General features: G+C 48.5%; 1 protein-coding gene across 2 annotated transcripts; it reads right to left on the bottom strand.

Moving 5' to 3' along the window:
* Positions 1-212: 212 nt before the first annotated feature.
* BID (BH3 interacting domain death agonist) lies at positions 213-23,392 on the bottom strand. 2 transcript variants are annotated; one of them, XM_086467145.1, is made up of 7 exons: positions 23,355-23,392; positions 9,672-9,783; positions 8,014-8,082; positions 5,849-6,047; positions 4,391-4,536; positions 2,527-2,730; positions 213-1,210 (listed from the first exon to the last, which is right to left on the bottom strand). In XM_086467145.1, exons 3-7 carry the CDS (start codon positions 8,020-8,022, stop codon positions 1,199-1,201), a joined length of 570 nt encoding a protein of 189 aa, XP_086323271.1. In that variant the 5' UTR covers positions 8,023-8,082; positions 9,672-9,783; positions 23,355-23,392; the 3' UTR covers positions 213-1,198. The 2 variants fall into 2 exon arrangements, with proteins under 2 accessions (XP_086323271.1, XP_086323275.1); XM_086467149.1 differs by lacking the exon at positions 23,355-23,392 and adding an exon at positions 21,113-21,169.
* Between the last annotated feature and the right edge of the window lie 915 nt (positions 23,393-24,307).

The following is a 24,307-nucleotide window of genomic DNA, read 5'->3' as shown; positions in this document are numbered from 1 at the left end:
CCTCCCTGTTCTAGTGCAGGCATCAGCAGAGAAAAAAAAAAAAAAAGGTGGTTTTACTTACCCAAGAATTGCTTGTGCAAGGTACAAGGCCAAGACCAGCGTGTCTCTAGGGCTGCCAGCTGCAGCATAAGCAGTGGTATGGCAAGGAGTGCCAGGGTACTTGCACAAAAAAAACTGACAATAAAAAAATCCAGGTGGAAATAAGAGCTGTATTGCCATGAGAACTGACAACTTTATTTAAGTTAAAAAAATCCCAAAGTATTTACATCATTGCAAAACTTGAGGCAGTGGGATCACAGGTGAAGCCTTTGTCACCTTGTACCTGATTGCAGGTGTGTATCGAACAACCTGAGTCCAAGTTCATTGAACCTGAGATGGGCCTCTAATACACTCCTAAAAGAGATGCCAGCTATTCTTCCTGATCCAACACTGATACCTTGTTTCTCTTTATAGCAGGATATTCTAAACCTAAAGCTTTTCCTCAAGCATACCCAAGTTGTGTTCCTTGAAGGAATTTGCCCTGTACCTATCCAGTTTCTCTTTTGGTTTTGTTTTTCAAGCAAGCACAGGTTTATGGCGATCGATAGTGAAGCACCTTTACTTCAGCCTTCCTTTGCCAAATGCCCTTATCTCCTTTTAGGGTTGCTCCCTCTTGCAGCCAGCTCCCCTCTAAGATAGACCTGCCTTGCAGGGTGGTTTGTTCCCTGCCCTTTCCCTTGGTGACCTGTGCTGATCAACTACCCATTCTACAGCCCGAGGCCCTCCCGGGAGGAAGCAACAAACACTCAGCACGGCTCAGCTGCAGAACCAGCAGAAGGGCTGGGAAGAGAACTAAAGCAAAACACTACACCTGATTAGGGAAAAAAAAAAAAATACACCGAGAGGGCAAGCTCTGTGCCCACAGCATCTCCTCTGGAGGCACAAGCCAGGGTCTGCACAAAGTCTGCTACCGCTACGAAAAAAAACTATTGTAAAATGAGAGGGCAAGCACTACTCCTTACAGTTGCTGGCAGAGCTGCAGGCAGCTCACACTACCATCATCGCTGTGCTAGTCTACAAAAGCCTATCTATGAAGCTCTGCCTTCCCTTTCACAGCTGTATCTCTGAAGTTAAGAGCAGAAAAAGGTGATTTGCATACAATCAAGAACAGTAAAAAGTCTTCAGGGCTCCACATTCTCCACACAGAGGGCTGGAGAGCTCACTCACGCAGCTAGAGGGAGAGAAACGGAACCAGCATTAACAGCCGCACAGCCACCCCCCGCGGCCAGCCCTGTGCCTGCCCGCCCACCGGCCGGGAAGCCTGGCGGCTCCCGGGCCGGGCGAGCGGCGGCAGCAGCCCCTGCACGTCCCCAGCGCCACGAACCCTGCCTCGGCTCTGCCACCTGCTGTGCTGCACGTTTGCCATCGCCCCCTCGGCTCCCCCTTTCTGTGCTAGTGGCAGGGACAGAGCTGCCACCCCAAGTCCCGGCGAACAGCACGGACTGGCCGCCGGTGCCCAGCGCTATTCCCCTCCTAAGGCCACTTAAGGGTGGGGTGGGCGGACACCCGCAGCCCCCTGCCCGCCCTGCGGCGGCAGTTCGGAGCGGGAGGGCCAGCCCGAGCCGAGCCGAGAGCAGGGGAGGGCAGCGCCGAGTGACACCTCAGAGCCACAGTGCCTTGCTGCCTGCCTTGCCCTGCGAGGCAGCTGCCTCGTCTCACGACACAGCTGGGCCCCCCTGCAGGTTGCTGACAACGCTGCGGTGCAGGGGTGTCCCACAGACCTGCAGCACCCCACAACTGGGTCGCCACTGTTCCACAGGGTGGCAGGATCACAGCCCTGACCTCTCCTAAGTCTCATGCTTAACCTAGTGTTACTTGTGTGTCCCGTGTGTGTCCTCTCCCCTCCCCTGCCAGGTTAGTTACTGAAGCAGGGGCCAAATGCCCCAGCCCCTACCCCGGCTCGACTGCTAGCTGTTCAGCCCCCCCACCTATGCAGCAGCTCCAACAGAGAACAAGAACAGAGCTGCCATTTCCCATTTGACCATTTCTCATTGTTCCTCTGCTGGTGCTGTTTCTCAGGGGCAATTCCTCTCCCTTTCCAGTTCTGCCAAGCTCTGGGGAGCCCAGGAAGACAAGAGCAGAGACCTCAGGCCCAGACATCTGGGAAACACAGCTGTCAGAGCTCAGGTCAGGCTTTCCTTAGCCCAGGGCATGACTAACACCAGTCTTATCAGCACAGCCCCCTGAAGAGACTGCAGGGAGGAGCAATCGCATCTCCTCCTCTGCCCTACAGGATAAATGCACTCTCTTCACTGGCTGCTGTGGGTGTGGGGCAAGCAGAAGCTGTGATGTGTCCTCCTCAAGCCTCCCTCAGCACACCAACCTTCAGAGCTCTGCAACTGGCACTCCCTTCTGGCCAAACCTCCAGCGCCCTACATGGAAACCAGCAACCCTGGGCAGCTGGGAGCTAGGCCGCCCCTCTGGGAATAACCTAGGCCAGCTAAAGGGGTGGCCGTGACTCGCACCGAGCTGTTTGACAGCACTCACCATTCTGACAATGTAGTTGTGGAGCTGCTGGCTGATGTAGTTCACAGTAGCGCTGAAGACACGGTGTAGAAGGGAGGGCATGGTATTAGCTATTTTTTTAGTTAAGAGCATTGCTAGCACCAACATGGCCTTCTCCTGTTCCACGTCTGAGGGGATGGCTCGTGCAAGCCCTTCCACTGCTGCTGACATGTGCCGAGTTATCTCCTGTATGGAGGGAAGAGAGGGATCTCAGTGCTGGTAACTACCATGCCTCTTCTCACACCCCACAGGATGCTGCTCCCCTTCCTCCTGGGCACAGCAGCCTGCCTGTTACGCACCCTGGATGGCAATAAGGATGGTTATCTCTGAGCTCAGCTGCTCACCCAAGACAAAAAGAAAGGGAGACAACACAAATAGCACTGGGAAATTTAGATAGCACCTTACACACTCAGGGTGCAACAGCCTCTTTCCTCCCCAGGGTTTGCACCCAGCCTGCCAAGGCCTGAAATGGCACAGGTATCCTGGGGCTCCCAGGAAAGGGGGACCCACCTTAAACGGTGAACATCAGGGGTACAAGCTTAGGTGGGGACTGGCAAGGCAGCAAAGCGAGTTTCACAGAAAAGCCTTCACACAGGTTGGAGCTAGAGAAGGTGTCCAAGCATGGAACAAACACTGCCTTGCTCCCAGGATTAGGGGAGGTCAGTTTCCCAAGAGGTACAATGTGCATACACGCACACCAAGCGACAGTACTAATGTGAAAAACCAAGGTCCACCTGGTCAGAAGTTAGGTTTTGACTCAACCTTATCGGAGGCTGAAAGGTTAGGCAACAAATTTGAAGGCCTGAAACTTAACTGGGTGGAAAACAAGTCAGCAGGAGTGGGGAATGGTCAGACTTCACTGGAATCAGTCTGTGCAGGTGATAAACCCTAACAGAAAAAACCCACACCACAAAACAACCCAAAAAAGGCTGTCTGGAGTCATTAAATCTTGCCTTTTCAGCAAGAAGGGGGACCCTCAATTCAAAGACAGCACTAGCTTGTAGAGCATAGAAAGCTTCATCACAAGCAGAGAAAGCCAAACAAGCCAGGAAGCCACAGTTATCTTGAAGATGCCAAAAAGGCTCTGCGGAAGCAAACCATGGCTCTGGATCCAGATGCAGATCCAATCCTTAAAAAGAAAAAAAAAAGAAGGCCTAACCCAAGGGCCCTCAAACTCTACTTCCTTTGCAGAGCAGTGAGGCACATTAGACACTGTACCAGTGACTGTATCACATCTATTGGTGGGAGAGTGACTGCCATCAAAGAGGTGGAGATGCCACTTAGAGAGGTCTTCTCAGCAGGTCACCCATCCAGGCCAAAGCCCACTGCTACTCCCAACACTAACAGCCTATAAGAAACAGTTATGGCACCAGAAAAGGGTCTCACTACTGGCTGCCTCTTCAGCATTCAGTAACGAGCACAAGTGAAGCTTCTGGCACCAACACTGCTCAAGTTTCACCCATGTGATGAGCAGCAGACACACAGGACTCAGCACCAAAGTCCTAAGATCTTAAGGACAAAGCCTTAAGAACATTGATTTTCAAAGATAAGCCACTGGGCCAACAAAATGAGGACAAAATGCCTCTGAAAGTCAGTCCTTCACAACTACCTCAATTCTACCATCTACAGAAAGGAGATGAGCCCAAGGAACCCAATTTGAAGGTTCCTGCTGCCACAGGACACAGCACCACCTCTAACAAGTCTTCAAAGGTGTTTGGGCTGAATTTTAAGATGGCCATAATTACATCAGCAACCTAGCAAAGACACAGAGGTTGCAAGCTTGCTGCTTCAAAGTCACAGCAGGAAGGATGCACAACATTTAAAAGTCAGGTTGCTCTTCACTCACCTCTCCAGACAGATTCTCATTCAGAAAGTGCTGCACTAGATCATTTACTACTCTTGCTTTGATTTCTTTATCAAACTGGTCTCCAATCTCAGCAAGCTGAGCAGCAATGATCCGGACAACTTCTTCATTTACCGCAGGGTCAAACACTGCCAACACATACAGCAGGGTTTAGTTCACAGGCTGCAGTCGGGGCTAGGGGCAGTGCAGGGAAGCTGACCCGCAGCATTCTGCCCATCTCCATTAACCCCCTCCTTCCCACCCCGCCCCCAATCGTAGTGCATTCATGACAGCTACACGCTGCAACTCCCTTGTGTGCACTCAGCTCATTTACCAGAGACAGTTTGCAAACGGGGTTGGTTTTTTTTTTATCTGTAGTTCAAAGTGCAGCCTCACCCTGCCCAAAAAAGAACCACGACAGGGGAGGTGAGACACCTCCAATCAAGACTTGTACAGGACCGCTACAGCCAACACCCTGCCTAGAGAGGGGAAGTGAGAAAGTGTGCATGATTTTTTTTTTCCCCCTCCAAGTGACTGCTGTCAGGACCTGTCTCTTAAGCACCATCTAAATACAGCATCTCACAATCAGAGAATGGTTTGGGTTGGAAGGGACCTTTAAAGGCCATCTAGTCCAACCCCCCTGCAGTGAGTAGGGACATCTCTAGCTATATCAGGTTGCTCAGAGCCCCGTCCAACACGACCTTGAATGTTTCCAGGGATGGGGCTTCTACCATCTCTCTGGGCAGCCTGCGCCACTTTCACCACTCATTGTAAAAAATGTCTTCTTTACGTGCAGTCTCAATCTGCCCTCCTTTAGTTTAAAGCCATTACCCCTTGTCCTATCTCCTTCTGGCAAAGCTTCCTATTGGCACAAGACCTGTGCAGATCTGTCTGAGGGAGGGCTATTGACTGTAGCGGTTCCTCCTCACCCTGCTTAGGTTGAGGTCAGTGTGCCAGCTGACACATCCTGGGCGAGGAGCAATAGACCTCCTGCAGATGGCTAGTGAAACAGGAGCAGTACCAGAAGCTATTTAAGGACGTTTCCACCGCAGCGGTAGAGCAGAAAGGGATTCACCCCGTACCAGAACAAGAGATGTTTCAAATCCTAGCCCGAGTGCTGATACTGCCTGAGGAGCAGTGTGGGGCCTAACTTAACTGTTTAATATCTCACTCCTTGAGGACGGCTATCGTTAGTACCACTTTGTGGCCCTTGTCTGATGTGCTGCAGACAAAACCCTGGGGTGACAGGTGCTCTAGAAATCCGTGGGGAGATAAACTGCCAAGCACTAGCTGTCTAATCCAAAGTGCTAAATTCCTGACCAACACCACTGCCAACAGCCACACTGAAGTTTCTCAATGAAGAAACCATTGCTCCTCTGGAACAGATGAACAAAGATGGGAAAAGGGGAAGTAAAACACCACCTTCAGAGAGGCATGTAGGCTGGAGAAGAGAGCACTCACCTAGCTCACCATTCTGCAAGTGGCCGCTCCGATTGCCATCAGTCTGAAGTTCCACGTCATCATCATAAAGGCAGACGTTTGCAACAGGCACAGTCCCCAGGCTTTGCAGGGAAGGCAGTTGCTCTCTGAACCTACAGTCAGAGGATACCTCCAGGAAGGTGTACAGCAGCATATGCTCCATCTGGACAGATCCATTGATCTTAAATATAAGAAAATTACTGTTAAGCCCATGCCTAGGAAAAGTCCCACTCAAAAGGTCACACATGTGCTGTTCTTCCAGCCCTGAACCCATTTCTCTGGCCTCCTTTGGGCACCCTGAATAGCATTAGCCAGGGAGTTGGCAAGACTTTGGCAAATGCACACTAACTCCTGGACGTGTACCCACACAGAACTGTCTGATGGTGAACGACAGGCAGCTCTGTTCTCACAAACCAGTGATGGAAGGAGCTCACCTCCTCACATTTCCAGCTGTGCAATAACAGAAACCCTGATCAGGGCTCCTCTTTTGAATCAGAACCACCCACTTCCCCCTATTCAGACATCTGTTTGGAAGGTTTTTACCCCTGTATTTGGGAATTGGGCATTCTGCTTCCTGTGCATAACAAAGCCAGCAGCTCCCCATTTAAATGTAATCAGAGCATGACAGTAACAAGGTGGGAGACAGAGATAACAGATAGCACAAGCCTGCAAGAAAACACCAAGGTTCACATTTCTTCTCCCTTTCCAAAGGGATCTCAGCTAGCTCCATAATAAACCTGTTCCACTCCCTGTAGAGAGCCAAGCAGCTGCTCACAAGAATAGTGACAGAGAGATGGCAGATCACTGGTGTCTAGGATCATCTATACTGGCACATTCACCCCCAGTAAACAGGCACGCACTGCCTCCACGGCCACACATCCTGCTGCCTTCAAGCAAGGCAGCACAGAGCACCTAAATTAGGTTGAGGAGGTCCATGAGGCAGATTGATGTGTGCAAGAGGTCCCACTGGAATATGGGGCCACATAACCAAGGCCTCTGTAGAAAACCAGGAGACTGTCCAATAATTTGTTAAGCAGCAAAGAGAGCAGGATGTTGGGTAAGTGAGAAAGAAAATTCTTACTCTGGCAGCGCAAACTGTCTGCCTAGAAGACAAGAAAGTGTTCAGGCTTAATTGTAACTAGGGAGAAGAATCAAGGCAAAAGTAGAATGGTTTGTCTTGCCAACTGCATAGGGTAATCAACATGCAACCAGGATGAACCTGGTAACTGAAAGGCAGTTTCAGGTGCCTTTTAGCGAGTGGAACCTCGCAAGGCCACCTATATGTACATAACTGTATCAGTAAAATTACACAGGACCCATATTGCCTAGGCAACAGTAGCAAAATTGGGACAAATGTATAAAAACTAATTAAGGACAGGTTGTTTTTTTTGAGAGGAGACTGGGCAAAGAAAAGGAGGAACAAAAACAAAAGGGAGAGTCCAGAAGTGGAAACAAATGGAAAATAAGGTATATGATCAGGCAAAGATCAACGGAAGGCACATCTTCCATGACCTTGGGCATGGATGTCTACAGACAGTAGTGAAGCTCACCCAGTGACCCAAGCTCATTAGGGCACCAGTGGTGATCCCCTGGAACAACCCACTGGACTAGTCATCAGGCTTCTGTTCAGAAGACTTGTGAGAGGGGAGAGCAGAGAGGGTTATAGTTGTACCCTAATACTAGGTAGGGTGGGGGAGGTGATAGACATTTCAACAGCAGTTCAATGTAGTTAAGTCTTAAGTGTGACAAATGGTAGCTTCATGATTGTATTTTATATTGCACAAAACAATGCAATAAATTCACCACAGTAGTGTCTATTAATTTGATTTATTAGTTTTAGTAGTTTGTAGCTTTATCCATAAACATTGTAGTCTCTTAGATAGCTACATCTCCAGCCAGCAGTTTAAAGACGGAGTGTCACACCACGAGGTAGCAAGGCAGCAGCTTGCAAACTAGGTGGTTCCATCCACCTGTCTGTACTCAGAGCAGTGTCAGGGCCCCTGCAGGAGCTCCAGGGAAGAAGAGAAGGACGAGCCAGCACTTTTGAGACTTGTCCCCTTTGACGTATCTCAGAACAAGTGCACAAAAGAAAACCACTGGGCACTGCGAACAGAAAGCCACCAACTTTGGTCACATTTGAATCTAACCTGTTCCATGATGGATTCCAAGACAGAGCAGCTCTTGTCACCCTCTGCTTCAGGCCCAAAGTCCTTGCCCTGCAAAAGAGTAAGAAAAAGGTGAAAGGAAAAAATTTGCCATAAAGCCATATCTTGCAGCAGTGCTCACAGGTCTAGCTGTGTCTCACAGATGACCATTCCAGTGATGATATCCATATTTCTGGAAAGGGCTGCCCTGCCCATCACACACTGGTAATCATAAAAAAAGGCTGAGAAAGCTACAGCTGTCCCAGCAAGAAGGGCCCTATTCAGGTAAATGAGGAGCATGAAACTCCTTCCTGCCACAGACCTGTGGAAGACAGTGGAGCAACATAACCTAAAAACCGAGGCTTTAAAGCTGAGGGGCAGTGCTGGGGAAGGGAGGGACAACCCTTCATAGTGCAAGGCTGGAATTGAAAGCAGTTCCCAAGTGCCTACTGAGAGCAGGCGAGCTGCTTGGGTCTGTGAGCACCACAGCGTGCTCTGAAGTGAAACACCCAGCTGACACTGCTACACATCTGCAGGACTTCAAGGGCACCTCCCCCAGCCCCCCAGGCTGAGATACAGGTGTATACTCAGGCTTATTTCAAGACTTTCCCAACAAATACCTAGAGACAGGGAAGGCTGGACCAAGTGCCATCAAAGGCTTCTAGTTACATGAGCACAACTCCATTAAGCCTCCAGGGAGGCCTACTAGGAAGAAGGGAGAAAACAGGATCCAGGTCACAAGCTCCTGTGCCTCCCCATGGTGCAGCTGAGGGCTGACAACCCTCAGCCTCTCTTGCGGCTGGACAGTGCCCACGGGAAGAGGCATGGAGGGAGGGTGGAGAGCATGGTGCAGAGGGTGGCCTCCCTCACCCACTAAGGCAGGGGAGCTGGTAGCACAGTGCTCACTCCTCACCCAGCCAGGCATAGCTGATGGGAGGGTCAGACCAGTCACATCTGGTACAGGAAGTCCCAGAGCAAGAAAGGTGTGAGAGCAGCCCAGAAAGTGCCTGTAACACCAGACTACGCAGCAAACGCCAAGGCAGGGAGGATAGGAGTCCTGTCTGTGACTACTGCATTTGCTGCCTTAGATGCAACAGTCCCACAACTGCACACAGAAGCCTCTGGTGCAAGCTGGCTTCAATTCTCAATGAGCAGGGCCTGGCTGAAAGTGGGCACTGCCTTCGCACCAGGCCTTCTTCACCCAGGGCAATAGCCTGGCTGCTACATAGGTACCTTCTGACCAAAAATGGGGTGAAAGCACCAAGGAGCCCAAACAGACGGCCTGCTAACCATCAAAGACCTGGGCTAGGGATGAATGATCCTATTTCACAGTAACAACCCCTCACAACTGTGTTTTAAATAACTAAGTGTGCTGGTGGAAGAGAGGAAGTGAAAGTAGAAATTAATTCAAACTCTGAAGGAAACCACAGTAATAATATCAAGAAACTATGAATTTCCAGCTTTTCAAAGAAATCCCCAAGACCAAAATACCATCTCAAATAGGTCTAAAACACACAGGAGCCCACAGGCAGCCTCTTAACTATGAGCTCTTTTTTCATGTAGTTGTTACATCAGACTAATAGCTTCTTAAAACACAGGCTTAGCCTTTGGTGCTTTGGATTTTTCTCTGTTCCATCCAAATGCCTGCTGCTGCTACTCACCTCTGACCTAGAGCGTGCTGGCTGGGGAGAGTGCAGTCTTCTCTGTACTCTTCTCTGGGACCTGACAGGGCTCTAACAGGTCAGGGTGACCCTTCTCCTGGGCTTGACTTTGCTGGAGGAGAGACAGATGTTAATGCAGGTCAGAGAACTTAAGACAGAATCCCCAAGATGAAGAGGAAAGTGGGGATTTAGCATTAAGTCTGCGGCAGGACCTTGGCTTTGTGCAAACTCCTCAGGAGTTGCCCACATCAGCAACATTTCTGTAGGCTAGGCAAAACCTCAGCTTGCACATATTTTAGTTTCATATATTAACATTTATTCTCAATTCAAAGTAACTCAGCCCAAAACCAAGGTATTCAGGTTACAACTAGTAAATAGTTGATATCCTCTGATATTAACTCCTGCTGAGTTAAACACCATCATGGCTTAGTCCACAGAAAGCCTGAAGTAGTATTGATCCCCTGCTGCCCACATTCATCACAGCAACCTCCTTGGGCTCCACTAGTATTGCCATCCCCATCCAGCTCTAGCCTATGCCAAAAACTTGATGTGGGATCACAGCACTACTTTCCAGCTGGTCACATTAACCCATGCTGGCTCATTTGGGCTGCGAACAGCCAGCTGACTTTGTAACATGACTACAGGCTGAACAAATCTGTTTTTCAAGGTGCAAGAAGTTGCACCACCCTCCATTCACACCACACTACATACACAGAGGGGCAGATGTTCTCCTGCAGTTCTGGCAGAAGTGTGACGCAACACAAGCCACTACAGCTGCAAGTTGTAGCTGTGCTGGTGAAACCAGGCAAGTAGCACCTGAGATTTCTCACAAAAACTTCATAGCAAAGTCTCTTCCACCCAAACATAGCCAAACAGTGCTAGGATGACACATTTTTCTCTCATTGATGAGAATTCCAGCAAATTCCTGGAGGCCAAGTTAAACACAGTCAGGTGGTGATAAAAAAGCTAAATAAAACATCAGCCTGCAGAGGGACCAATGTAATCTTTCTAACAGCAAGAGGATGGAATAAAAATAGAAGTCAAGACACTTCCTTGGGGGGGGGTTGCCACCTGCCACATCTTTCTGAGGGAAGCTCAGAATGTGGCTTTAAAACCCAGATTCCCTATTTTGTCACGCTGTTTCACACTGCCAGGAAACTAATTTGGTTCAGTCCAAATACTTGTGAAAGAGGCAACCAAGAAGAAAGGTACTATTGTCTTTTCCCACTCCCTGCTTTAAAAGAAGAGGCACAGACCACTCCAATTGAGGAAAAGATGCACACTGCTTCATCCCCAAAGCAGAAAATACAAGTCAAACAAAAAAATCCAGATCTATTCTGGGCATGCCCAGACAGCCAAGCCTGGAAAGGCAAGGCACAGCAGCTTGACACAAGGCTCTACAAGTACGTTACCCACACCAGCTCACTGTGGTGACTAGAAGCTGTACGAGGAGCTTGAGCCTGTCTGCCTGTGCATGTTCCTCACATCAGTTCCTGGAAATGTGCATGGAATGGTGCCTGGCTATAGCTCTACAGACCCAAACACTGCTTTTGGAAAGCACTTGTGCTTTTCAAAAAGAGGCAGTTTATACACTGGTTATGGCAGAAGGGTCCTCCTTGGATGCTGGGTGCCCTGCAGAGGTGAAACACCTCGACAAGAGCCTCAATGCAGACAGAAAGGTGCTGTGCAGCCACTGCCCTGCCAGGGTACCTGCTGCACCCAGAGGAGTTAATGGGTATGCAGGGGGAAGAGACCTACAATATACGGGGGTTCTTCCCTTCCCCTCAGGGAATCATCTCAGCTCTATGTAAAGTTAGACACTCCTCAGGGCAAGTCCACAGAAAGAGAGACATTAAAAAAAAAAGATCACCTTTCATCGTTGCAAACTGCAAGTTTGTCCACTCCTGCACATGAGCACAGGTAAGACTAAAAAGACCAATAAAAAAAACCACCACACTCCAAAGTACTTACATGGTAAAAAATAAGACAAGGAGGCTTGAAGATGATAATTTCATGAATGGAATTCCCTGAATCAAAGAATCACCACCCAGGTAGCGTAAATCCCTGAGGGGCTTCAGCTATCAGCTAATAAAGTTCTGCTTGGGTGGTCAAAACCACACCTGAGAACAGGAAAAAGAATTTCTCACAGCACAAAATAGCTCCCTACTGCTACAATACAGGGCCAATTTTTTTTTTTTTTTAGTTAACCAGTAATTCCAGAAACCTCAAGTTTTAGATAATTACCTTGAAAGAATGGAAAGGGTTTGGATAGTCACAGAGTTCCTCCTGAGAAATCAAATGCCTTAATGGAATCTCAAAAAATTGAACCCCTAAAGAGCAAACCCCAAACAGTCAAATGTAATCATGCTGATGCCACCTGAAGTTTTTAATGATTAAGACCTCAGAATCCTGGTAGGTTTAGATTCAGATTAAGACCTTTTCTCATGGATGGAAAAAGCTCCCTTATATTGGGTGAAAAGAATATTTAGTTGGAGAAGGAGAAAAGATGGAGACAAACATCTGCATTCAGATCCAGATTCAAACCAGATCATTTCCTAAGGCTGCTTTAGGGCTGCTGAAAGTCTTGGAATGAATTTGATGGAGTACGCTTTTTCTAAATTGAAATACCAATTGCTTTTTAATACATTACTCCTTTTCACACTTTCAATTCATTCAGACAAGCAAACTTCATGTATTAACAGATGCCTCTGAGAAACCACTAGATGCCTTGAACTGTTCAACAGATAAGACTCCAAACAGTTTTTTAGATCAGTTCTTTCCATCTTCCTCAGAGAAAAGCAGAGGGGGCATTTTAAACACAAGTTTAAGACACTTAAATTTGCTCTAAAGAGTCAGTGTGGGGCATGTCCATTCCAACACAACACTGTGTTGGGATGCAGGGCTGTAGAGAGGCCTATGTTAAGTAACCATAATTACAGTCAGAGGGGCACATCCACCAGCTGCTTGTCAGCACAGAACAGCAGTCCTCATTCCACCCCCACACAAGAGAGAATTCTGTGGATGCTTCCCCCAAAACAAGTCTCCAAGGCTTCCCCCAAGGCAATCACACTCTTTAAATGGGACTGAGTGCATCCTGGGGATGTACATATTGCTCTCCTCCAGCAACACAGGTCCGGTGTCCCATCTTCCGTTTCTCCCTCTTATCCCCAGGTTGTATTAGCCTTTATTTCTTACAAGGAGCTCACCAGAGCAGCTGTTCCCAGCTGCAGCCCACCAAAGAGAGGTGGCAACACTAGAGGTAACAGCAGGCAGAACCAGAATCCCCTGACTCCAGGCTTTAAGGAGAGATGGCACTGCAAGTTCACAAGGTGGAAAAGAGGAAAAGGTAGGACTGCAAGACAATTTGCACTCCCATGGATCTCTTCCACACCTGCATCTCCTCCCACATCACTGAACTACCTTCTTGAAGTTCTGGGATGGGTAAGCCAAGGGAAAAGCCCACAGCCAGTGCTGGTGGTTCCATGCCACCTTGGGGAAACAGGCAGCACTGGCCATAGTTGTGCTGGAGAGTGACCAAAACTAGGTCCTCCCTGCCATACCATTGCTACATGCTACTTAATTCAAGAGCAAACACTGCAAGCACACATTTTATCTTCCCAGGTAGGGGAGCTACACATGGAGACAGTACAGCTGCAAAGTATGCAAGGTTTCACCTGCTCTAACACCTGTGTGGGGTTTTGCTGTACCTGCCAGCACTGCAAGCACATCAGCAGCAGCTCCCTGCATGGCAACAAGAATCAGCCAGCAGGATATAAGCTACCTGTTGGGGGGGCTCTCAATAGCTCTCAAGGCTGCCATGAACAGGAGCAGGTCCCAGAATCCTTACAGCAACAGTGCTAAGCCACCCTACAAATCTGCTTTCATCCCTTCTTCACACTTTTGTTACCATCTTCAAGACAGCTCAGAAGAGAATCTACCCCACAAATAATGCCTCTGCTTACCATCACTTCCCCTCAGATCCTTCACCTCTTCTCACAGCTCAGCCTGTGAGTTACTGTTCAGCTGTATCAGACACTGTCTGCTTATAAAAATGAAGCTTTCCAGCAGCAAAGCCACATGCCTGTAGGACTGACTCCTTTAACGACTTGTCTGGATTCTGAGACATCTCATAAAAACATCTGGACAGACACTATCAGTCAATAGACCTGTTGTGTGAGTTGTCAAGATACTTATCTTGATTTCTCACATTTTAGTTAGGAGTGAATTAAAAGTCTTCAAAGCAAAAACTGCAATAAAGCATCAGTCATTGAGAAAGAAAAAACTTCCAACCTGTGCACTGCTTTTTCTGCCTGGCAGCTGAAAGGTAAGAACTTTATTTTTGGCAGTCAGGATGACATCATTACTGAAATGGTGCCTGTTTGTCCCTTTGTGGACCTGGTGTCTCTTACATGTCTTTTAGGCAAACATTTCATTGTTGAGCTACAGAGCTCTTTACAGAACAAAGGCATCTTTTTTACAGGTAGGGAAACTGAGGCACTTGACATGACCTCACATTTTAAATCCATGTACCAAGCCATAACCACTCAGTTTCACTGTCTTCCTGAAAACTTGCCACAGACACAACTGCTTTACATAACCAGCCATTACTGGAAAGTGAGGAAAAGAAACAGTACCACATACTTACAAAGTTCCTTCTTTGAGGATATTCTAAGCTGTGCCAGACTGCTGTCTGTAGCACTTCAAGTCATGACAGTGTAAGCAAGTGCCACATCACACAGCCTAAAGTCCACAAAGGAATCCCCATCACCCTGCCACACAACTTCTAGCCCAGAAACCCAACAGGAACTAAACAGCCCAGCTACCAACAGATAGCAGAGCTTTTCCTCATATTTCTCTAGCTATAGAAGAACCCTGACCACTCCCACAGCAGGTGCACATGCACTTCAGACTTGGCACGGGGAGAGAGAAAGAGGAAACCAACAGCAAAAGGGAAGATAGTTTGTTGATCTGCAAAACAGCACTGAGATTAATAAATAGGATGTTATCATAACCACAGAAAACCTGGCCCTGTCACTATTCAGCCTGCAAAGGATATGCCAGCCTGTACAGCGCTTAGAAGGCCCCAAGATTTTGTCCCATCTAAGACTCACTGTTCTCCTAAAGTAGAACTTGATCCTAGGCTTCACAAAAAAGCAGGATGGTGGGGGAACAGAGACATTGCAACGTATTAGCCAGGTGAAGGATGAGCTGAAAGAGACCCTTCATGCACCTATGGATGCACGTACACATGCTACTGTGAAACCAAAGTGATGGTTTGGTACCATCTGGTTAATACCAAACCTACTGGCTTGGAGTTTCTCAGAACTTCCCCGCCATAGAGAACACAGCTTCCAAACTGCAGGCGTTTTCCACGCCTTTGCACCTGAGGGAGGCTACGACATCAATAGCTTCATTTCGGAAGCGGCAAAACTGACAAGCCATGGGCAGGATACTTTGAGATGCCAGCAGGTCTGTGGCCCAGCACAGGCCAGACCCCATCCCCTGGTCACTTGTGATTTTTTTTTTGCTAGGCTCTTAGCAAAGATACTCTGCTTGTCAGGAACCACCAGGCTGCTTAAATCCACCCCTCCCTGCTACTCTCAAGCACGACTGCTGATGGCTCGAGGCTGTCATGTCAGCTTTTGTTTCTCTTCCTTTCAGCTTCAGATAGCATCCTCCTTTAAGTTGCAAATAATGCCACTACAAATCACTCCAGCAAGGGGGAAAAAAAAAAAGGCAGTTCTCATAATGCCTTTGATGCAAAAATAGATTGAAACATGCTGAATAATTCCTGCTCCTAACAGTTTCAGTGTATATTTATCTTCCAGTATTCAGTGGCACTGAAAATTTAAGCTGAACACAAAGACGAGACACCAGTGGGTGCTTGTTCAACTGCCTCCTTAGCTGGGGCATTTTCACCTTTGCTTCTTTATGCTGCCTTAGTACAGAGTGAACATCTCATCCTGGACACCAAGTACTGTCAGCTGTGTATTTTGACTTAGAAATACATTGCACAGGTTGTTTGATGAGTCTTCATTTTCTTTTTTGAAAGAAAAACTTTTAGAGACTATTCTAAGAAGAAGGTTTCGATTGGCCTTTTTGTCAAGAGATTTATTTCAGCTCCCCAAGATCTGCTGCTGTTTCACATTTTTTCATGATGACATGAATTGCAGCAATCTTCTAGTTATCAGGGCAGTACTTTGACTTCTTAGGAGGAAAAACATCCAACTTCCTCATCAACCTTTAATTTCATTTGACTCAAAACGCTCCGTTGCCCAGCCCCTATGCAGCACATCTTAATAAAAAGCAAATAAATGAATAGGAAGGAACACCACCATATTACTAGTTCTCTTAAAAATGTAGGCAGGAGCTTTTGATTACTGTGGTTTCTATATCTGATCAGTGTTGGAGGCAGCACGACGACACTGTGCAGTATTCTCCAGAAGCCAGCCTACAGCTACAGCTCGGCTGAAATTAAGTCAGCTGAAAGCCTGCAGCTCAAGCCTCCCCAAAGCTAGAAGCTGGTAGTTGGATTCAGCCAACAAGAGCTGGACCTAAATGGAATTTGCACATCTCCATATTTCAGGCATGGTCACACCCAAGAAGATCATGACTGCCGCAGTGCAGGTGTTTTTTTGGATCTGGGACTGAGCTTAGTTTTTCCCCTCCCGTGTTGAGCAAGGTAAACCTGCCCTGCATTTCACCTCCTCATAAACATTAAGAAAATACTTCTACCTTTCCTAAGGACCTGGCAGGAAGAGCCGAGCAAACCCCAATGAAAAGGCAGTATCACCTTCACAAGACTGATAGTCTTTACAGGGTTAGTTTTGTGTTCACAAGTCCAACTATATCAGCCCAGCAGCTGCAACACAACCCCGTCACAGGGCATATTCAAGGTGTTCTTACTGCTTGCCTCTTGGAAACGACTGGCAAACACGAAAGACTGAGGAATCACAGTTCTAGTCTTTAGACATTACAAAGGAAAGATGAAAGATGTCAAATCTAAGACTTGCTTCGCTTCCAGATTTACAAGATGCCCCTGCTAGGGCATCAGGACTGGACACTTGCACTCCGGCATGCTTTTACAGTTGAGCAGCAGCAAAGTGCTCAGTCCCAGGAACAGAGAGGACAGTCTCTTCTCACTTTGCAACAGTGCCTCTGACAGATGCAGGTGCCACTTGGACAGGCTCTGACAAGAACTGCCAACCAGGAGACCTCAGAAAGTGGTACTGGATACAGCAACTGTCATGCCACCTAGAGGATAAGAATATCCTCTTTATTTTAGTTTTAACACATGTAGGTAGCACTTATCACATGCCAGCATGAGCAGAGACCATCAGTCAGAAAAATCAGAAATGCCACTTCATATTGCAACTTCAATGCATTTCACAGCTGATACCAACAGTAAAGAGGAATGTAAATCCATCTTTCCTTTGTCTGTCAAGTTAGGTAAGCAAAGTAGGAAACTGATGAAAAATTGTAAAAAAATAAAAGAAATGGCTGTACAGACACAGGTGGTCACTAACAGTGGCAACTCACTTTGGTTACCTTCAGGCCACACGACTAGACAAGAACTCTTTATTCCTGGTACTTATGAGTCTGGAAGATCTGTACTGCTTTCTGAAAAAAACAGAAGCTATAAAGACACTCACAATGTGGAAGTTTAAATATGCAATCAGCGTGGGTCACTTGAGAATACATGTCTAAGGAGCCTGATCAAAGCTCCCTGCTTAGTTAAAACAAGTCTGCTGAGCCACAGCCAGGACAGCACTCTTGGAGCTACAAAGCTCAGTGCACAGAACAATTTACTTTCAAGAGGATATTTACAGCCAGTACTCTCCAGAACAATTTTAGTGGATCCTGTTCACCTTATCAGACTCCGAACACTCACTATAAAGAAAAGACTTAAAGCATTTATGGAAGAAGGGGTACAAAAACAAATCTTCACAGCTGCGTGCTTATCTATTCTGAGAGTGTACACAACCCTGTCTCAATATTTGACAGTTTCTCTGAAACATGAAAACAAAATTTAAATGGGTTTCCTTCCCCCTAAACATCAGGCCTATCATATCTATAAACACTTCTTACATGCCTTACTCTTATGAGACCACCACGTACCAGTGCAGACAAAGTGGTGATCCCCAGAAGGAAAGCCCGACACTGTTCCTTTGATTACGCTGTGCACACTGGCCCATAGAAGAATTCTCTCCCACATGTTGCATTACAGCCTCCTACTCCCACCACAATAATTAAACTGATGTAGCCAGTAAAAAAAAATTAAAATCATCTTGAAGGAATCAGAGTGGTTTGGGTTGGAAGGGACCCTGAAGACCACCTAGTTCCAACCTCCCTGCCATGGGCAGGGGCACCTTCCACCAGACCAGGCTGCCCAAAGCCCCATCCAACCTGGCCTTGAACACTGCCAGGGATGGAGCATCAACAACTTCCTCAGGCAACCTGTTCCTGTGTCCCACCACCCTCACAGTGAAGGGCTTTCTTACATCTAATCTAAACTTACCTACCCTCTTCTGATTTAAAGCCATTACACCATGTCCTGTCACTACATGCCCTGGTATAACACTCCTACCCACCCTCAAGAACCTCAGATGGGAAGTCGTGCATCAAACCAGGCAGTCAAAACCGATGATAACTCAAAACAGCATTCAGAGCCCTGATCAAAGCCTTTTGACAGCAGTGCCTCATAAACGTTGTGAGAATAAAAAAAAACTAACACATATCTCTTTTAACCACTTTTAACCCAGCAATACACAGCTAAGAAAATGTTCTCTTTCTTTGAAACACAGCAGGAGCCGTTTGGAAACTGTGACAGCAGAATTGCAGAACAGTTGCCTCCAGGAGCACAATTTCCTACCGCCCAGGCAAACCTATGCAGTTAGAGGAGATGCCTCAGCATGCCAGTCAACACTGCACCAGGGTCTCTAGCTGTAGGTCTAAAAGCACGGTGGAAAAAGTGTTGATTCTACTAGGAGAAAACACATGACTATGCACAAAATATTGCAAACCATTATTTCACTTTCAGTTTTAGCTCAGGAGGAAATACACATCCTAGGAAGTGAATATAAAACCAAAATACAGCAATTAGCTGATCTAAGTGGATTCATTTTGTACGGCTGTTAATCTAAGGGTGTAACAACAATTCCACCAAACTATCAGGAGTTACACTGACCAAGCAACCTATTTTCTCCTTTAAAGGAGATGAAAGAAATAGCCCAGTACATTAGAGAGACCTGGGCATTGCCCATTCACCATCAACAGCAGCCAAGAGCATGCTAGGAACTGACCAAAGGTCACAGTGTTTTATCAGGAAACAGGGCAGGTTCACAGATGCTTAAAAAAAAAAATCAACATCCATGTGCGCAATGATTGCCACACAGTCCAAGTCCCTGCTCATACCTTCAGTGAAGCTGAATAAAAGCTCTCAGATTTTACAGGAAAGTGGTGAGCAAAATACCAGGGTAGGAGGATTTTAAAGCCACAGTGATAGTGTCCTCTTGTGAGGAAAAGCAGCATTCTGAGGATGGATTGAAGTGCACAGCCCTTTCCTTGTGTTCACCAGCAAGGACAGTCCAACCAAAGCCCACCCTGGTGAGGAAGCACTATCATCTCCATGCAGTGCCATATTTATGCAAAAAGACAGAGAGGCCAGCAGACTGGATCAAGAACAGAAGCTACCAAGTGCTCAAGACAGCGCTAACAATGCTGTAAGCCACAGGGCTACCAAAGGAGCAGGCACTGAAGGATTCCGAGAGCAGCTGTTGCCAAGAAGGGTGAGAAAGAGACATCAACACACCACCAGGCTCTACACTTGAGCAATTCCTTCAAAAATCATGCGGGAAGCAACACATGCCATCTCATCCAGGTATAAGGAGGTACCTAATGCACACCACTGGCAGCTACAGAGTCCTGTTCAATTCCCGATATAGTTGCAGTAACAGCAGGATGTCAGGACATGGTTCACTACAGACATCTGGTACAAATCAAGGCAATCATAGCAGCTTTAACAGATTGCTTTCAAACCTAAAGAATGAGATTAGACACTCTGCGTGATTCATAACATTTCTTTTTACATTTTACCCTCCCCTTCCCTATCCTCCCTCTCTGGTCTGGGTCAGAAAAATCAGACCTGTAAAATCTCTAGTGAAGAGACCAACTACACACATTCTGTAATTATTACTGATGAATTTAAAGCTGAACCCAGCCCCCTGCAACCCCAAGATAAGCCACCCAAAACTAAGAGGGGATCAGACTTCAAGTAGGAGTTTTGCACCTTTGGCCAAGCCATGAGTTCAACTCCCTAATTAGAAATATTTGCATGCATTTGACTTTGCACAGTGCACAGATATGAAGGTAATTCTGGCCCCAAAATCTTTGTAATCCAACATAGACAAAAAGCCACAGCATGCTAAGAGAAAACCAGAGAAAGGCACTTTGCAAAGAAATATCAGATTTGCTGGTAAATTCTGCTCTTTCACTACTTGAGGAGCTGCTGACTGGTGGAAATGAAACCTGCCCATCTGCACTCAATTCCCTTCAGCAGAGAAAAACTATAGACCAGGCCGATTCCCCTACCCCCTGCTGCTGCTTGTTCATCCATAGACAGCAGCCACAGGAGCTGCTTTATCAGGGAGCCAACACCTCGCAGCTGCTCCTCCACAGTTGTGCCAGCAGTCTTTGCACCGAACATACAAGCTTGTTAGTAGTTATTACATCCCTACTCCCCCATTCAATAGGACATAAGGGAACTGATAACTTCTAAGCACCAGGTCACTCCAGGAAGGTCTCCACAGGTGGCAGTCACTAGATTTATGTGCCAGCCTGCTTCCAGAATAAACATTTTCATACTATTAGAGAAAAAAAAAAAAAATCTGATCTGCCAGCTCCTCGGACTCCTGCTGAGCATGGATGACTCCTGCCATCCTGTTACACAGGAAAAACACAATACAGGGAAACAACATGGCATAACCGACCTCAGGTGAGGGCTCAATGAATACACACACACACCAGCCCTCCCTAATTACATATCACAGCTCTTACTGTTTCAGGAGCTAACAGAAATAAAAAGCCACACTGAGCACCTTTGCAAGGCCCTCACATTATCCAAAGGTGTAGTGTCCTAGTGCTGGGTCCAGGCACACCCAATTCCCAAGAGCAGAGACTCCAGGTCTGCACAAAACCACCGGTGGAACGTGGCACACTGTTCTGCTGACGGTGCATCATGAGAAATGGAGCTGAACTCAGGGTCTCAGCCGTACCAGCTCCAGCTGGCCTAATCAGGCTGTAAGAAATTGGGAGTGAGGGAACCCAACAAAACCATCTAACCAAAAAACTCAGTCTTACTTTTTCTTCCTAGATTCAGCAGATGTCACCAAATGCAAACAAGAAGGAACAGCCAAATAAGAATGGGAGATTTTTACACTAACCTTTGTTAGTACAGGGCAGCCTATCCAGAAGACTTAGAGTCAGATGTTACACTCTGCACTTACACAATGGAAGTTTTTTGGCCTTGGCTGGTCCCTAAACCCTGCTAGTCAGTTACTTGTAATGACAGACAAGAGACCTAAAAGAAAAGAAAATGAGAAGAGATAGGTTGCAGAAGCTCAAGCCAATAACAAACCACTAGAATGCTTCCTTTTACACAATGCATTTCCCTGGTGTTTGTGTAACACCAATGGCACAGAGGAGATCACAAGGAGTAGGTGTTGAAAAGTTTTACTCTGAAGGAGACAGAATAATGTTAAACTTGTTTTGTAAAGAAGTCGCCAAGGAGAGGAAAAACACACACACCACCCCACCCCCCTCCTTTTTCATTAATACATTTCAAGATGTTACACTTCTACAGGCAGGTGAAAAAGAGTTTCAGTCTGATTAGTGATAAAAAGTTAGAACGGAACACCAATCAGGCTTCCCCACAAGTGGGCTTTTGCAAAAAGTCCTCTACCAAAAAAAAGCCAAAACCAAAACAAAAAACCTTAATAATAATTTCCTGTTGGGGAACCACCTTGCTCCTTCCTCCACCAAACATTTTAACCATTTTGAAAATGTTAATATAAATAATAAAACAAGTATCCGACAAGAAGATTTTTGGCCCAGACACCCCAAGAAACATCAAGAAGAGTTAACAACTTCTGAAATAAACATGGACTTTCTGGACTAAGACTTTAGCGATTCAAATAACTGAGGCCCTGTACCTTATCTTTAGTTAAAGCTACAAAATATTGTGCTTTAAAGAAGACAAGATTCCCCCCCCCCCCGCCAAACCCACTAGTTTCAGAGCCACTGTCACCCCAAGGTACAGAGACCATCACCTGACCACACGCACCAGAGCCACCCTTCTAAGGGACGGGACCTGCTCACTCGGTTCCTTTCCGCTTCGCACACCGCCCAGCTTCCTGCTCCAGCCCTCAGACAATCACCCCGGGTTGAACATTGTCTTCGGGGGCGCTGGAACCCGAGCGGGGCTCGGAGGAAACAAAAGAGGCAGTCAGGGCCGCTCCCCACCTTAACAGACACCTAGAGCCCTGCGGAAGGCAGGGAGGCTGGAGCAAAGCACACATCGAATTGACTCATCTGTTATCGGTCACCAGGTTTTCCTACAAATTATAGCACTATTATTAGAAATCCTTTCTCGCTGTAGCTGCCACTCCCACATCCCTCTGTTGCTGGACAGATGAGGCAAGCATGGGTCCCCCTGGAGTTGCTGCTACACGATTAACCCTTTACCCTCCCCTGCCCAGCAAATATCCCTCCAGTCTGAAAACTCTCACCAGAGACTGAGGGCGAGATGTTGGACTTCATCAAGCAGGACAGGGCAAGAGAGTGCGTTTTATGGTTTATAAGATACCACCTAGGCAGCAGGGAGGACGGTCTGCAACAGAAAAGGGGGCAGAGAGCGCCTTGATTGAGGCGAGGTAAAGCAGAAGACGGGCCGGCGTAAACAGCAGAGCCGAGGCTCCACCACAACACGGGTGAGAGCAGCGTGGATGAAGAGCGGGACAGCGACCGGCGGGGCTCAGGCTGCGCCCACCGAGCCGGAGCTGCGGAAAGACCGAGAGAGCAGGAAACAAGAGTAAAAGAAAAAATAACCGAACCGCTGAGGAGCAAGCTTGGATTCGGCAGGCTTAAAGGAGACGGGGCAGCTTGTAGGGAGGCAGAAGAGTTTCCAGCACCGGTAAGAGAAAGCACAAACCCCACGCAGCGCTCCTCGGGGTCACTGACCCGTCACTTCAGCTAGCGGACCCAAGGGCTGCGAGAACCGAGCGGTAAGTCAGGCCCTAGGGCTCTCCGAAGTGGCGACGCCGGGCGTCCCACCGCCCGGCAGCCAGCAGGCCCACCCCGGCAGGCCCGGCGCCCGCCCAGCTCCCCGCTACCGCCGGCACCCCTTCCCGGGGCGGTGGGCCGCACGGCATCCGCGTCTCGGGGGGATCGGGGTGGGCTTAGACCGCCGGGGGACGCCGCGGACGCTTACCCCGCCGGCTTCCCGCCCTGCCCTCCCCCAAACCCAGGCGGACTGGTGGCAGCGCTCGCAGCGCCGGGCTCCGCTCCCTTCGCCCCGCAGGGAGGAAAGGAAGGGGCAGGTGCGGCCGCGAACGGCAGCGGTGACCCCGCGGAGCCCTTCCCGGAGCGCCGCGTCTCTGCCTTAGCGGCAGCGCGGGCGATACTCACTCGGGCCGGAGCGGGCCTCGGCGGCAGCGGCGCAGCTGGGCTCGGCGCGGCGCCTCCCCGCTTCCCGCGGCCCTCCCGGTATTTGAACAGCGCCAGAGCCCCGCCCCTCGGCGGGGCGGGCGGGAAAGCGCGGCACGCGCCGCCCGGCGGGGGAAGGGGCCGGCGGCTGGCTGCCAACGGCCGCGCGGGCTAACGGCCCGGGGGAAACGGCCCCCGCGCGGCGGCTCGGGGGCGGGGGGAGGCCTTGCCCCGCCCCGCTCCGCTCCGCTCCGCTCCGCTCCGCCCCCCTCCCCTCGGCCGTCCCCGCGGTAGGGCTGGGGGGCGGGAGGCGCTGCCCGCCGCCGGGGTGTGGGTGCGGGGCTTTCCCCGCCGGCGGGGCGGGGCTGCGGGCTGCCCGCAGCCGGTCGGGTCCTTGGCGGCGCGGCGGGGCAGGCCGAGGGGGAAGCGGCGGCGGGTGCTCGCCCGGCGCTTCCTCAGAGCAAGGCGGGGCGGGGATGTGAAACCGACACCAAACCGGGGCCGGTGGCGCCCCTGAGCGGGAGTCCCCTCTCGCCGGCGCAGCCGCCTCCGGAGAGAGATCAGCCGGGGGGTAAAGCAGTCCCGGGCCTTTGGCCCCGCCGCTGGCAGGATTGTTCTGGAACTCAGATGGGCTCCAACCTGGTGCTTCTTGGCCTAAATCTCCTCTTGTCCCGTTTATAACTACTTACATCCTTGCCAGATAAATTTAACTTCCCATTTAATACAGTTTTATGGGTTTAATGTAGGCTCTACTTCAACTAATGTTTGTTTAATACAGCCTTACAGTTTTAACTGTATTTATTTAAAGAAATGCTTACCTTGTATTTGATACAGGTTTCCTGTCATGCTTTCTTCTTCCTAACATGCTGAGTCACGAGTTCTCGTACCACTTTCGGCCTTTGTTTTGCTACACAGAGCATGCGAAGCTTGTTTAA

Source organism: Leptosomus discolor, chromosome 1 (genome assembly GCF_034619465.1).
Source record: "Leptosomus discolor isolate bLepDis1 chromosome 1, bLepDis1.hap2, whole genome shotgun sequence".
NCBI classification, from domain to species: domain Eukaryota; kingdom Metazoa; phylum Chordata; class Aves; order Leptosomiformes; family Leptosomidae; genus Leptosomus; species Leptosomus discolor.
The sequence above is the reverse complement of the archived record's forward strand: the minus strand, read 5'-3'. Positions and strand labels throughout refer to the sequence as shown.

Coding starts and splice junctions, on each gene's coding strand:
- BID (XM_086467145.1), bottom strand. Junction 4,537..5,848: donor CTTGCAGAATGGTGAGCTAG/GTGAGTGCTCTC, acceptor ATGTGTTGGCAG/TGTTTGACCCTGCGGTAAAT. Junction 2,731..4,390: donor ATGAGAATCTGTCTGGAGAG/GTGAGTGAAGAG, acceptor CCCTCCATACAG/GAGATAACTCGGCACATGTC.